Raw genomic sequence first — 16526 nt, 5'->3', positions numbered from 1 at the left:
TGTTGCTGGAGAAAATGAAAAATTTTGTGCAATTTTTGCCCAATATCTGTACATCTCAAAGTGCTTTAGCAAATTATTCTGGACAGAAATATACAATGTTTTTTGTGCAAAAACATATTTTTTTATGCAAAAAGAAAGAAAATTCAGAAACATATCAGAGTTGAGAAAACTCTGTTTCTGTCCCCCCATCAAATACTATAAATATGGTTCTAGAAACAGTGATATTTGTGCAGCACTGTTTTTCAAGTGTACAAAAAAAATGGTGTTTTTGCACTGCAAACACCATTTGTACATAAAAACTTATGTGGGGTTTTTTCACACCCACATACTCCACATCTCCTACACAGAATAATTTCCAAACACCTTTCGATATGTGAATACCAGGCAAAGCCCATGTAAAATTCTCTCCTCTGTTACTCTTCCCTCAGGGTCAGAATACTGCTTTTTCATCCAGGAAATGAAGAATGATGAATATTCATTCCATTCATTCCAGCTCACTAAATTATTTAAGGTTCACAATACTGTATAAGTTATCTTCAGGTGCTGGTAGGACATGAGAATGAATAGTTATTATCAGGAACTAGCTACTTGTATCTTGGTAAGTAGTCACACTGTCAGTTTTTTTTTCCTTGCTGAGCACTAGTCAGTACCGTTACCAGTACAGTCCATATTTCTTAATCTTCCTAGACTTTTTTTGACACATTTTGTTAAGAATTTATTTTCCAATTTTATTTAAAGCAGTTCTCCTTTTTTATTGATGAAAATAAAGCCCTGCAACACAAAGAACTCATTGGTTTCCTTTTGGTTGTTGCCAGGCTTGATATGGCTAAGAACTGGAAAACTGGAAAGTTGAACATTGCAGGATGGTGGATTAGACTTTGGGAACTGTGCTTAATGGAGAAAATTGCAGACAATAATAACAGAGTGAGAGGCTTACACTTCGGATTGACTTTCCACACAATCTGTCATCCACTTAATGAATTCATCCAGCAGGACTTGGTTTCTAGACATCCCTCAAGCTAATCTAAATTGCTATGGAAAGAAAAATTGGAAAGACCAATTGTTTATAATTTCCAGGGCATTATTTTGGATTATGGTTTAATTTCTGCTTTTTCAATGAAATAACTACATTTGAGGGTTTATTGTCTTTGATATTATTTTTATTTACTGTTGTTTTAGTAAACTGTTTGTTGTCATGTTTTGTTTGTAAATAAATAAATAAGTAGACAAAAAGCTTCCTGCAGGGGCTAAAACCCAATTATGAACTACTACTCTATGAAATCTGTTGGGGATGAAATTTTCATTCCCTTTCTCTTTTCTGTCATGTCAGCAAAGAATTATAGGATAACTATTAACTCAATACAAGATAACTTTTAGCTCACTGATTTTTGAACATAATGAACATAGCAAAGAGAAGTACTGTAGTATCACTTTCATGAACTTAATCTCAGGCTGCAACTGTTCCTAGAAAATAATGTTATGTATAAATGAGCTGTGATTAATGGTTCCATGTTTAACAGCATCAAGTATTCAGGATTTCTCCTCTTTGTGCTTGCACCTGCAATGAATTTTCTAAAAATAGATAAATAAATACCCCCCCCCCCCAAAAGTATGCATTGTTTTCTTACATTCATTTTCCAAGACAGAGGAACAGAATTTTACAAATGGTAAACTATGACAAAAATATGTATTAAATATATATAAATATTAATATTTATTCACCTGCATGGAAATCTATACCCACAGCAAATGAAGTTCCAGATATCGGCATTAATGCATCTGTTTTATCATTTGGATCAATAGGAACTCCTCTTATTCCTTCATGAACAGAATACATGAGGAATGATTCTATCCCTGAAGAAAATATACACAGAAACATGAAAAATTACTGGAACAGATGCCATCTGAAGATTACAAGATACAAAAAAAAAAAAAAAAAAAACACCTTTTGTTTGGGACAAGAAAGATAAAACATCGGAACCACAATCATATATCTAGTGATGAGCCGGCTGACAGGATATGGGAAAAGAAGTGGGAGCAAAGGAGAAGAATCTGGGTTTGCACTGGTACTTAAATCGGGGTGAGCAGCTATAGGAGGTCCAGGGGCACCTTATATGTCCTGGGATACTCTGAGGACTTTATGAACTACCACACAACCATTTCTGGTTCTCAAAAATATTTTTTTAATGTTAGTGTGGGGATACTTTGGGGTGTGACAGACTGGCATTTAAACACTACCCCTTTCTGTTGTGCAGCATTACTGCAGCAACCAAATGGAGCGGTAATGCAGTGCAGCAAAAAAGGAATAGTCTAGAGCGGCTCCTTTTTTTGTGGCATTGTAAGGCTGCTGTTTCCTTGCTGAGACGTGTGGGCACTCAGACACACACATGTCATGCCTACGCCCTTCCTGTGGGCAGTGCCACTGAATAGTGGTGCCGCAAGCATTTAGTAGGGCTCGGGACCATGCAGTTGATGCACTGTTCTGGCAGTGTGTATCAAGCCTTTGCAACCAATTTAAAAGGCAAATTGTTGCACCTGAAGGCTTCCAGGAGCAGTAGTTTGCCCTACTTTTTGGGCCAGAGAAAAATCAGTCTGGGAATTGTGCCAACCCTCAGTTAAAACTGTAAAAATAAGCTTCATCCTATGCTTGCTTCCTGAGAATAAGACCCACTAAACTTAGTTCTGGGGATGACTTGAGAGTAGGTAAGTATAGGCTTGCTCTGTTGGTCCATTTTCCAAAGCTTATGCATCACTGAGAGGGAGGACAGAGCTTTTGGATTTATTTTTCATAGTTCATTAAGCTTCCAGAAAGGAGTTATTACAGTTACTGTTCCCAGGGCCCTTTGTTGTCATTAAGTTACTAATTGGGGGAGAAGTCATATTGTTCATAAGGTGACAAAATTTTTATTTTTCTGGTTTTTATTTGATACCACTCAGAATAGCATAGAGTCCTGACTGCTCTCTGAGACTGCTGAATGAAAGAGAGAGCAAGGCTACTGGATAGCAACACTCTCACCATTGCAGAAATTGTCAGTAGTAGATGACATCATGACCTGAAATGGGTAGAAAATTGTTTTCTTCTAGCCTTAAAGTAGCTAAATATGCTAAATCATTGGTCCCCAAACTGTGCCCTTTAAGAGATTTTGGACTTCAGCTCCCAGAATCCTAGATTATTGACCAACATGACTGAGGCTTCTCTTAAAGGGCACGGCTTGGGGACCACTGCCCTAAAGTCACAAGATCTCATTTGATCTTGGAAGCTAAGCAGGGTCTGCCCTGGATAGTACGTGAATAAGAGATTGCCTACAGATACCAGGTTCTGTAGGCTACATTTCATAGGAAGGAACTAGAAAAATGACCTCAAAGTATTCCTTGCTTAAGAAAATCTTATAAAATTTATGGAGTCACCAGAAGTCAACAGGTGAAAGCACACAGAAACACAGCTTTACAGTCCCATTTAGCCCACAGTGAGGGTACCATGCAACTCTGAGTGGTGTGTGACTCTTGTTTTAGTGTTAAAAAAGTAGAAAAGAACCATCTGAAGATCATGTTTACTATAATGAAGTAATCACAAACATCTTTGTGCTACACACAAAGATGAGTAATGTTAAATAAGTATTACTCAGTGTCCAAGGCCATCTGGGTTGTTGTGTCACCCACTACCATGAAAATGTGATGGCCTCATTAACCTAAAAAAAGTATTGTTACAATTCATATTATGAGCTGAAATCAAATACTTCTAAGCTCTAGACAGGATGTTGTTTATTCTTACTAATTCTTACTCAGCAATTGAGTGGAACACTGTCTGCACATTTATCAAGTTTGAGGGGTTTTTATGGTTGGTAGGCTAAAATAAATGATTACATTTTATTTTAAAACCAGTTTTTAAATGAAGTAATTAAATGCTCAGTGAATGCAATCTACCAAAGTACTAGATCAATACATGTATCAATAAAATATAGCACTAATGGTAAAGTCAAACTGGAGAAAGTCTAAGACAGAATTTAATTGTTACAGTTACAGTATTATGGATGTTTAGATATCCTTGGAAGCTTGTTATGGATACAGATTTTCTAACATTAGTACTGTGTATAAAACACCACTAAAATGTTAGGAAGTTTTAGAATCACCAATTGTGGAATGGCAAGAACAAATTTTAGTTAATAGATTTATAGACTCAAATATTTTCTAAATACCTGTATATTACTTGATTTTTAAAAAGTCTTATAATGATAAGGACAAGTTCATTTTTAAATATAAAGGAACAATTAGTTTAACATATATAAAGTGCGCCCGCATCATGCGTGGATGCATTTTACGTGGCTTTCAGCGTACTCAGAAACCGCTCGGGGAAGGAAAAAATGGCACACGCCTGTGGTGCCCATGCGCCACTCCACCACATGCACGTGCCCCATTATTTCCTATGGAGCTCAAGCATAGGCGGATTTTCCCTTACACAGGAGGATCCAGAACAGATCCCCTGCGTAAGCAGAGGGCCCAATGTGTGTGTGTGTGTGTGTGTGTATATCATGACAATATATATATTTGTTTGAGAATCTTAAAGAAATCTTGAAACACATATATTAAAAGCATGCAGAAATACACTTTCAAAGATCCATAGTTTTCTCTTTGAACTATTCAGTAGTAGTATCTTAGCAAATCAACCTTAGGGTTTTTTTTTTAAATGTGTCTTTTATTTTATTTTTTTCAATATTCAAATAACTGTACCTTGACAAGACATCCGGTTTTTCCGAAGGTTGTAGCCTATTGTACATAAGCATGTTCTGGTTGATTCTGATGTTGGTAAACAGAGCTGGGAACAGCCTCCATTATTGTGTTGACAAGAATTGCTACCTACCACACAAGGAAGAAGAAAGAAAACAGTAAAATTTGGTAAATAATGACACAATTTTGTATAGAATCCCAATATGTAAGTTCATATCTTGCAGCTCACCCAAGAAGAAAGCTTTTCCTGAGGAGTTCAATTACCATTATTTCAATGTTTTACATACCTAACATCTTAACTATGGAATCTCATTTTGTCCCAGAAGACTGGATAAACAAGGATTAAGGGTCTATCAGGGCACTTACGCTTGTAAATTTCACTAATAGCCTTCCAAAGGCGGAATGGGGCCAAGGCAACAGCACACTGTGGCCCCAATCCACCTTGAAGCTGGCTGAAAAAGGAGTGTCAAAGAGCAGCTCCTTTTTTGGGTGGCAAAAAGCTGGCTTTGCATCCGCACTGCAACTGGAAGCCAGTTTCATGAAGCTCTGGCGGCGTGTGACTTGTATACACCACACAGCCAGAGCATCATGAAGCCGCCCCCATGTAAATGGTCGGGTGGCTTCCAGGTGGCTTCAGGACACATGGCTTATAAACACCATGTTCCAAAGCCACCCAGACAATGGTGCAAAAGGGTACCCAAAGTAATGGTGCAAAAGGGTACCCAAAGTAATGTTTTAACTGGTGGCATATTTATATTTATTGTTGTGTATCTTTAAACCTTTTCTGACCTATAGTGACCTTTCACCTGAAGTTTTCTCATAGCACAAACTGCAAACTACTACACAGCTTTGCAAAACTCTTGCTCAGCACCCTAGATTCTCTTTTTTTGCTTTAGAAATAATTAAGCTTATTTGAACAACTGAGATTTTAAAACTGTGTTGCACAAGGAACTGCAGTGAGGTGAACTATGCCTTAGTTGGACCTTGTTCCTTCAGCCTTCTACCTACAGCAAACTTTCTTTCCTTTGCACCTACCCTCTTCCCTTAGGGGCAAAGCAGGCCGGCATAAAGAGCCGGCTTCAGGGTGGTGCAAGAGCATGGTGTTCGCCTACCAGATGCTCAAAAGCTGGCCTTTCAGCCAAGGTAGTGACTTTTCCCCATTTCTGCGGTGGAGCGCATGTAAATGCCACTCCACAGAAATGCTGTGATGCCACCTGCTGTGTGGGCAGTGGTTTGGTGTAATGCTGGCTTGGGGATGGCATTATGGTGTCTGGCATGCATACACTACACCTCCACGGCACCCCCAATCTGGCATCACATTGCTCCGCTGCCCACACAGTAGGTTACAGTAGGAGGCATCCCAGTGTTTCTGCAGCACGGCATTTACATGTGCTGCACTGCAGAAATGGGGAAAAGCCACTGCCATGGCAGAAAGAACAGCTTTTTTTCCAGCCCAAAAAGGAGCGACATTTTGCTCCTTTTGGGGGGGGGGGGGGGCTGGAAAAATGTCAGATTAGGGCTATAGCGTGGAGTTGCTGTGGCCCCAATCGGATGATCAAAGCGGCAGCATGAAGACTCGCCACTTTGGGGCTGTCTATTTTGCCCTTTATTTTCATTTCTCACGTATATTTTTGTTACTGGTTCAGTCAGAACCAAAAATTGATTACTTGGATCCTTTTGTACTCATGCATACACCAAACTTCATAATATTACCAAAGAACACAGGAAGCCAAAGAAGAATTGATAATTTGCAAAAATTGCCTGTAATCTGTCAAGCCTAAATGTAAGCAGAATTTTCCCATTGATCTCTAGATGTAATCCTGTTTATAATAGTTATTCATTATAAAACACAATGCAGTTTACCTTGCTGTGCTGCTTTGTCATATATTTTCATATGTACAACTCCTGAAGTTTTATTTCGCAGGACTGTAGGATTCCTTCCATCTTTTTTATTGCAGGTACCTAATTGCCCTAAGTTTTGGTCTGCCCACCATAGTTTTCTATCTGTAAAAATAAAATGTCAGTTTTTCAGAAAACATTTTTAAAAACTAGGAAGTTATATAAAATATTAATTAAAAGCATATTATTAATTATAAATAATATAGACAGTGGATATCAAAACAAGATGTAGGAATGAGGACAGTTCTTTGTAAGAAGAGGGGTGATATTTTTAACTTGTTGCCTGCTTATTTTATCTAATTCTATCTTGTATTATTATCTATTGTTTTATATTATATGTGTAAATTTACAGAGCTTCATAAATAAAGGTTAATAATAATAATAATAATAATAATGTATTTTTTTTATTATCCTGTAGAATGTATGACTTTGGCAGGTTTCGCTTATATTGATTTTATTGATTGAATATAAAGCGCAGTGTAAATCTACAGCACTATATAAATAAAGTATAATAATAATAATAACACATTTTGTTCTCTTCAAAACAGAGAAGTTAGACTAGGTTTTTAAATCTTTTTCTTATTATTAGTCTTATGAGAAATGTAAAGAAAAAAAGGTTAGTGTGTTATTGAAATATTTCCAATTGTTAGTGCTGTTGTTGAGGTTTGGGAGATTGGGTGGGCAAGGAGCTTGTGGGGATTAAGAAAAATATATTGGGGCTACATATGGCCCATGGTTGCATTTCCACCACCTCTGTTGTGATTCATGACTTCATGCCATTGGATAACAGGACTTCAAAATTGGTACAAGAAGAATCCTGTCTTTTTCCTTCGGTATGAAAAGATTGTTCAACTCTCTGATGAAAAACCATCAGTGATGTTTTAACAATGCTGTGGAATAGACGGTAAATTATACAACAGTATTATGAAAAGGGCTTTGTTAGAGCACAAGACGTAAGGCCATGAACCCTGTTTCCTATTTGACAAAATGGCCAGTTCCATCAATCTCTGTATTTCCTCTGGCCAAATTCTGTGGGAGAAGGACAAGCCACAGAGATTTTAAAGGTCTAGGAAAGCTCATTATCAGGTGGTTTTAATAAGATAGTTCATATTTTGAAAATGCTAACTTATTCTTAGAAAGGGATCTCATTGCTAACACAGATGCCAGATATTTATACATTCTTAACTATATCCTTCAGGCAAGTGGTATATCAACATTACAGAGTTTCTATACCACCATTCAACTTCAGTTTTCAGTATGGCCTTTACATAGAATGACACCAACATATCAATACAAAAAAATAATAATAAAATCAAAACATAAACAGTAATACAAAAAATCTGAACTAAAAGTCCATTACAACTACAGCTGTGTACTCACCTACCTTGTAGCTAAGTCCCACCACTGAAATCAATGTGGTTTACTTCTGAGTGGATATGTAAAGGGTTGCACTACAATGAGCTTTCAAAAAGCCTGGGAGAATGAAAAACTGCCCCAAAGATCATGGCACAAACTAATTTTGACATCAAAACTATTGTGTTTTCCCAAGCAGCATCTGAGTGATTTGTTTATTTTATGCAGTTTTATACAGATATTTTTAACTTATATAATGTAATAAAATATTATATATAATAATTAAACATATTTTATTGAAGTGATTCATTATTATTATTATAGTTTATTTCTATAGCGCTGTACACAAACAAAACTTAATAGTTCAATTAATCAGCAAACCATTTCATCTCCTGCCCTTTTCTGCTGCATAAAATAAATATCATTTTATTATAGCAATATACTTTGGGGCCAGGTAGATGGGCCAGGATAGCACATGTCCAAGTCCATGCAACCCTAACCTGGTCCTAACCTGAGCTGGTCCCTACCCACCACCACACCACATATCTCCTACCACCACACACACCTTACCTTCCTCTGCCCTTGCTGCTATGAGAAGACCTCTGTCACTATTCCTTACAGGGAAACGGGGTCTCTGGCTGCACCCCCATGTCCAGGCAGTCTGTTTTCATGTCAGAAACAGGGGTCTGCTCAGTAGCGTCAATGGCAGAGGAAGGCAAGGGGCATGCATGGCCATCTGGTCTGCCAGGGGTTGCTACAGAGTTTTGGAGAAACTCTGTGGCAACTGGCAGGTCATTTTAACCCGCACTAAGGCCCCTTTGGACCAGAATCACACTAGGACCAGTGGCCTACGGGTATTAGCCTGATCGTCTGAACAGGACAACATGAGGCTGGGGGGGATATGGGCCTTTTGGCTCATGCAGGCAGACCAATTGTCTTACAAAACATAGAGAATCACTGTAGGTTTCAATGCAGCATTCTAAGAAAGATTTTAAGTTGTCTTTGATCCACTTGTGCACTTCGTGTATTTTTGCTGGCACTTCTGGAGCAAGGAGTTCAGACTTAATTTGTATGATTGTCTCATTTCCTTCCTTTCCATTCAAAAAGGGGCAAATTTATAACTCAAACCACATGGTAGAAAGGTGAGAAACCCATAAATAATAAATGAGTAGAATAAATGTGTATATAAAACAACAACAATAAGTATTTTCTTCTTGGCAAGAGGAACTGAGTTCTCCACATGGGTGCCATAAATCTGAATACCTAAATAATGAACATCTAATAGGACAGAATTGTATGTTTTATTCTATGAAGAATTAGATAAGGGCACAATTAAATACAATTCAATAAGAAAGTGACTACAGTTTCATTTTTAAAATACTGGCTGATCATACACTGTAAAGTGCATGTGGTTTCAGAGTTGGATTGCTGGCAGTGAGACCCATGTTCATTACTCCCTTACATACCGTAACAGCTGCAAAACAAAAAGAACTGCAGAAGTGATCTCTGCAGGGGTTTACAAAGTCATTCTGAACTCTTAATAAACACAGATAGATTGCACCAATCATGTGGTTTTGCAATTTGCAAGCCATTTTTTCTTTTTTCTTATATGTAAGTAAATACACCAAACCAAAAATCTTAGCCTTGCTGTATGGATGCATTTTGCTTGCAAATACTGTACTAGGCAGCAGGGTTTTTTTAGAAGCAGTCTGAGTGTGTGCCTTCAAGTTTCCTGTCAACTTATGGCAACCCTATGAATTTCATAGAGTTTTCTTAAGCAAAAAATATTCAGAGATAGTTTATCAAATCCTTCCTCTGAAGCACAGCCTACAGCATCCCACTACTAACCAGAGCTGACCCTGCTTAACTTCCAAGATCAGACAGGATCTGGTGCATTTAAGGTATTTCTACATATAAATCAATACATTAATTGAAATAATCAAAGAATTCCCATATCTTGGATCAAACATTGACTAGAACAGAGACTGTAGTCAAGAAATCAAAAGACTAGGAATGAGAAGGGCAGCTATAAAAGAACTGGATAAGATCATAAAGTGCAAAGAAATACCACTGAGCACTAGACTCATCCAAGTAATTGTATTCCCCATCCCCATGCATAGATGTGACAGCTGGACAGTGAAGAAAGCAGGTAAGAAGAACTGAGATGATGTGCAGGGGAATAGTGCTGAGGATACCATGGACAGCCCCAAAAGACAATCAAATGGGTACTTAAACAGATCAGACATGATCTATTCCTGGAAGTCAAGATGATCACTTTGAGGCTGTCATACTTTGGCCACATCATGAGAAGGCATGACTCATTAGAAAAGAAAATAATGCTAGAAAAAGTAGAAGGTAGTACAAAGAGAGGAAGACCACAGGCCAGATGGGTAGAGTTAATCAGGGGTGTCATAAGCCTGAATTTACAGGACCCAAGCATAACAGTGTAGGACAGGGGATCTTGGAGATGTCTCATCAATAGCGTTGCCATGAGTTGGGGTCAATTTAGGGCAATTAACAAATTATCTATCTATCTATCTATCTATCTATCTATCTATCTATCATCTATCTTCTATCTATCTATTTGTATAAATGACACAAGTATAAATGAGGTAAGGGAAGCAGACAGAATACTCACAGTACTTAAACATAATTTCATCCCTAAAATCTCCAGTTTCTGCTTATTACTTTTCAGGTAAATTTCTCAGAGCTTAGCAAATTTGATTAAAGTATTATGTCTATTGTAAGTTATATACAGTGGGTGTCGGCCTGCTATAGTAACACAGCACATAAAATTGATAATTTTTAGTTTTCATTTATTATCTCCAGAAAACTGTCTGAAACCGTCTTAAGGGAAAATGTCATATTTGGAAATCTGGAAACATGGCAAGATACGTTCACAGCTTGCGCTAGGGTCCAGTTAAGAATTAATATAAACTCTTCTTTGTAGGGACAGCAGAATACAAACGCAATGGGTTAAGACATCGGTGTAGATATATAGCAATTTTAATTGACAATATTTATCAATGAAGCATAAACACTTGCTTTTTGTGGCTTGCAACTGAATGGTAATGATCACTGAGAAGATGGATCAGCTGCCTCATCTCCATTCAGTGCAGTGATCCACTTGGATGTTTGCTTTTGTGAATCAGGCATTAGAAATAAAAATAAAAAACCCAAGAGTGGGCAAATTAAATGATGCAGGTCAAATTATGGAAGAACTAAAAATCACCTCCTTAAACACAGGGAAAATCTGGAGGAATAACTTTTTTCAATGCTGTGATCCTTCTCCCTCCTGTTCCTTACAATTTGGCAGGGAGAAATGTTTGAAAAATTAAGGAAATATAAAGAGACTAAAGACTTCTAAACAGTACAAGTCACATATTTCATGAAGTATTTAGTTCTACACACAGTTAATTCAGATTTTATAGAAGTGGGAATAAATTATTCATAATAGTCCCTACCAAATATGTCAAATGAAAATCATAGCAGCTATAATTAAATCATTGTTACATATCAAACTATTTCATACATAAAGAATCAATAGCATAAGTTCTCTTTTTCCCTAGACATAAACATATACATTTAAAATTATTTTTAGGAATCTGTAAAGTTCCATTATTCACAAATTCTTGCTGAACTAGGCTACTTGTAAACAATTGCTTTCAATGTAGTAATAGATCAACAATGAGCTTAATTAGCAATCTGCAGGGATGCCAATAATATTTGAAAATATTCACAAATGGTTGAAAAACTTCAAGATTTGAGTTTGGACTGGGAAGGCACTTTGCAGTTCTGGGTTTCTCCTGTGCTGTTTTGCACAGAAAACAGCATTTCTGCACAAAAGAAAGCATTTTTTTTGTACCAAAAATGTAGTTTCTATGCAAAAATAATATTTCCTGTGGAGGGGAAATGCTGAAATTGGAGTTTATTCTGCACAAAATTTGGAAGTGGCTGGCAGAATGCAGCATTTTATTTGTAGGGAACAGCATTTTATGTTCATTTTATGTCCTATAACTGTGAATAGCTTTTGTAAATTGTATGGCATTTTAAGACCTTATCGCAGCAAGAAGAAAAGTGTTAAAATTAGTTGTTGCTTCATTCAAGAAGGAACTTAGTGAAGGACTACATCCCAGTGCTCTGATAAGATAGTGGTTTCCAATTCCAAACCTATTGAGTAATTATGGTAACTTTTAGTACAATCATTCTGTGAAAAACATTTATGTACAAAAATATTCTAAATTCCTTTAAAGGAGCATGGTATACCGTATGCTTTCTACATTGGCAAGACATAATATGGTGACAGAAATAGCATAAAAGAAAATGAAGGATATATGTAAAAAGTCCTAATCAGGACTTGAGAATTACCCAAAAACTGTGAAGCAAATCCCCAAATATAGTCAGAACATGGTAAAGTTTCTGGGTTTTTTTTTTGGGGGGGGGGGGGAGAAGGGGAGAGGTACAACTTCCATAATCCCCTAGAATGTATTGTCAATAGCCATGCTAACTGGTGGAATATGTGAGTTTGAGTTCAATAAAGCAATATGATTACTGTCTGAGTCTCTCTCAGCTGTAAAGGCACCACACACATACACATGTGGGCCTGCTCATACACACAGACACAAACAGGTAGAAAAAGTGAGGAAACAGGACCATTCAGCATCCATACTGAGTCTAATCAAAAGTCAAAATCCTGAACAAATGGAACTGACTAAAACCAACAGTTCAGTCTTGTCTGCACTAGTAAAGGTCTATCAAAGCTCTTCTATTTTAACATGCTAGGTCTGTCCATGTATACATCCTTTGGAATTTCCCCAACAATTGTGATAATAAATGAATCTAGGGGCTATTTTCACTGTGGTCAAGAAAACATTTTATCCATAACCTCCACTGTAACAGTAATGGGAGAAAGAAACAACATCCAGTTGACAGACAGAATCCAGAGCCAGAATCTATTGACTGCAATCATGCTCCAGAAATATCCGAATAGTTATCCTAAGCAGGTAATAATTACAAAACAAAACAAAACATTTGCTTTGTATCAAGTCCTATACAAGGAAACTACCATGTAAACCCTGAGGAATCTTAATAACATGTCTTCTGCAGTTCAACACATCTCAATGAAAAATATACTGGTCAGTCTCTTCTGCCTATTGTGCTACTAATTACGGTTGTTGCTGTTTGAATAAATAGTAAATAGTCTCTAGACCACCTACCTCTCCTGCTAATTCCAATCATGTTATTAGACAATCCTGTTATCTTTGTTCTCAGATCACAGAATCATTTTTCACAACAGACATTAGAATTAGAAGATAATTCAGCATAGGGTAATCTCATCACTAGCTCTTAGAGTACTGGCCTTCTTTGCAGTCTCCTGCACCTATACGATTAAAAAAAATTCAAAAAATCAAAACAGAATTCTCAAAAAATAGCCACATGCTGTTATCTTGTTTTTATGTCTAAACTGGCAAAGGCTGAAATCCTTCACTATTAGCCTATTTAAATTCCACCACGACCCAACAGTATGCAGAATTGCACCCAATGGCCTAAATCCAATTGTAAATCCCATCTAGAGTAGAGCCAGTGAATGAAGGGGAACTTGGAAAATCAGTATTTCAGTAAGTTCCATCATTATAGCAAAAACTGTTAGAAAAACAACAACAAAGAAACATTAAAATGGATCCAAGCTAAGGAACAAAAAGTTCCATTCATAAAGGATGATTTACTATATTGAAAAATTGAAATAAAACAGCCTTGTTATTCTAAAAGAAATTTTCCTATCATAATCTGAAGGCTATGATTCAACTCAACTATGATGTTGAGTTGAATGGAAAATGCACAATAGAATACTACTCCAGATATTATATTTAATTATCAGGTTAGCATTTATGGAGTAACCTTTGATGATTCTCGTAGTGTAGTGGAGTCTCCTTCCTTGGAGGTCTTTAAGCAGAGGCTGGATGGCCATCTGTCAGGGATGCTTTGACTGAGATTTCCTGCATGGCAGGGGGTTGGACTGGATGGCCCTTGTGGTCTCTTCCAACTCTACAATTCTATGATTCTTAAGTGTTCTTCATTAATTTTAAAGTACTAACTTATTAATTTGCTTAAATCTGAAATTTCATTTAAAGGGACCATTAGCTGCATAACATTATAATACACTTCTATTAGAAAAGACAGGGAAATGTAATAGGTACCTGTGGTATAAAACATGATTTTTCTAGCAATTACTATTTTATATTTTAAGTAATAGTCAGTATTTCAGTATATTTAATAATTGCAATTAAATTAATACAAAGGTTTCCTGATAATTAAAACTTATTTCTATAACTGTCGTATCTATCTATGTAGATATCTGTAAATAAATACTACTTAATATTAAAAAGTATAACTCACTATTAAACAGACAGATAAAATTAATAATACCAGCACTGTACATTCCCCTTAGGAGTTTAAGCAGTCATCTGAATGCAAATATTGATGGACCATTAATTTTCATTAATGATGATTTGAGTACTTAGAGAAGGCAGCAATACGCTGTACTTCGAACTGGGCAAATTGCCTGGATATATTTCACATATTATTGTTAATATGATTAAGAATATTATGGTAATTAGAAAACTGATGGCTTGGAAAATTTAGCTGTATATATTTAAAATTTCTTGTAGAGAATAATGCCTTTCAGAAGTTAAGTCTTCTTGCATTACAAATCACTATTCTGACAGGTATGTATTTGAACAAATCATCTATTTTTTAATTAATCTGTCCATTGAAATCTAAATATAATATATAATGCAGAGCTAACTGCCACCAGTTACAGAATGAAACTTTAAATGCAAGCTACTTGTTTTTCTAGTCATTTTCTGCTGCCATTTACAATATAGAGAGTACTGAAATACTTCACATATTCAAAATATTTCCTCATTTGTCTGCAGTTTTATGCATTCCTTTGTGGGCAACATTCTAGTAAAAAAATGTTTGTTCTTATAGTCTCAGATATTATTGATTATCAAACTTTAGCTGCCCTTATGAGTGCTTTGCTAGCATATTCTGGCCCATTAAATATCATAACTGGAGATGAACATGTTGGCATTGCCCACAACTATGATAGCAAAAATATGAGTGTAAAAGAGGATCCTTTCCATTAAATCGCTATCAGACTGAGTATACTACACAGAGATTTTGAACAAGAATATACTGTACAAGTGTGTACTGGAGTGAATGTCTGGTGCCAGTGCAGTTTGGAAAGTTTCACTACTGGAGCAATGGCAATCCCACCCCCTCCACACCGGAGGTTGTGGAGCTGGGATTGGCTGTTTGCTGGCCTCTCACTGATGAGAGACCAGGGTTTAAATCATGCCATGGCAGTGTTGCCATGGCATTTGGGGTCGGGGGGGCGTGGTCAGTGATTGATTGTCATATCGCCCCCAGACAGCCTCATTCTGATTTATTTCGTGAAGCCCTAGAATAGTATGAAGCTCACTTGGCCACTTCTGGGCTGGGTAGAAATCTTTTCCCTTTTCCACAGGTTTTCCATCTACCCCGTACTGTTACCAGTGGCACATGGGAAATTGGCTCGGGCGGTGTCATCATAATATTGATCTGGGTTAAAACATGTTAATTCTAATTGGATTCATTTAATGATATGATGCATAAATTATTTGAATTTGATCTTGGCGAGCACGTCAGACACCCTACTGGATGTTAGGAAAATTTCTCAAAACATCCCTACAGGCCTTGCAACCTGGGGGGTGGGTGAAAGAAATGGGCCTTGGGTCTGGCTTGAAGATATACCCTGACTTTAATCTTTGCAGATTGGGAAGGGGGGCTCCTTGCTGGACTTCCTGATGAGGGCTGTCCAATGGCAATCCAACTTATGAACTGTCGTTGAGGGCCCAGGTGTTATCGTCCTTCTTAAGCTGCAGAGTTAGTCTGAGGTAAGACTCCGGTATGCAGCTTTCCCTGTCTCCCACATTTGTTTTGCTTATGATACAAGTTACAGTTCCCTTAAGAACTTAATAAATAGGTCAATAAATGGCCCTGTTTTAACCCATACCGTTTGTGCCTGATCTCTTTATTCCATAAGTAGGATAGCAATGTTAAGAATTCTAATATACATGCAGTATATTTTGTCAATAAGCGAAATAGATTGCCAAATTGTTGCTGTGTTTCAGTGTTCAGCTATTTTGTATTTTAAAATTAACTAACAAAATTGTATTTATGTTGGTGAAGTATCTGAAAATGCTTCTTATATGCAATTCATTGACATAAACACTTGCAGCATATATTCCATATATTATAAGCTGAAATATTATTGTTTAGGGAAGTGTTTTGTTTTCACCTTTTTGCTATCACCTTGAAACTATACTTCGAATTTGGTCATTTTTTTTTTTAAAAAAAGAATAATGTCACAATGTACACAATAATGTACCCAGAAACAGACTGGCAGACAGTAGAGCTGTTGCAACAAGGCACTTGTGTGATCCCTATAACCAGCTACAGTTACCAATCTGGCTGGTGCTCTTTGGACCACTTGAAATTTCTGAACA

General features: G+C 36.9%; 1 protein-coding gene across 1 annotated transcript in view; it reads right to left on the bottom strand.

The window, feature by feature from the left end:
• LOC149313891 (low-density lipoprotein receptor-related protein 1B-like) overlaps positions 1–16526 on the bottom strand; it is a 734124-nt gene that overhangs the window by 219133 nt on the left and 498465 nt on the right. Inside the window, exons 34-36 of the mRNA XM_089523040.1 lie at positions 6589–6729; positions 4729–4854; positions 1723–1854 (exon numbers count right to left, since the gene is read on the bottom strand). Of these exons, the coding sequence (XP_089379166.1) occupies positions 1723–1854; positions 4729–4854; positions 6589–6729 (399 nt within the window). The remainder of the gene's footprint in view (positions 1–1722; positions 1855–4728; positions 4855–6588; positions 6730–16526) is intronic.

This window comes from Sceloporus occidentalis, unplaced genomic scaffold (genome assembly GCF_023333645.1).
Source record: "Sceloporus occidentalis isolate IW3139 unplaced genomic scaffold, rSceOcc1.0.p SCAF_4, whole genome shotgun sequence".
Lineage (NCBI taxonomy): Eukaryota > Metazoa > Chordata > Lepidosauria > Squamata > Phrynosomatidae > Sceloporus > Sceloporus occidentalis.
This window is presented reverse-complemented; position numbering and strand designations above follow the sequence as displayed.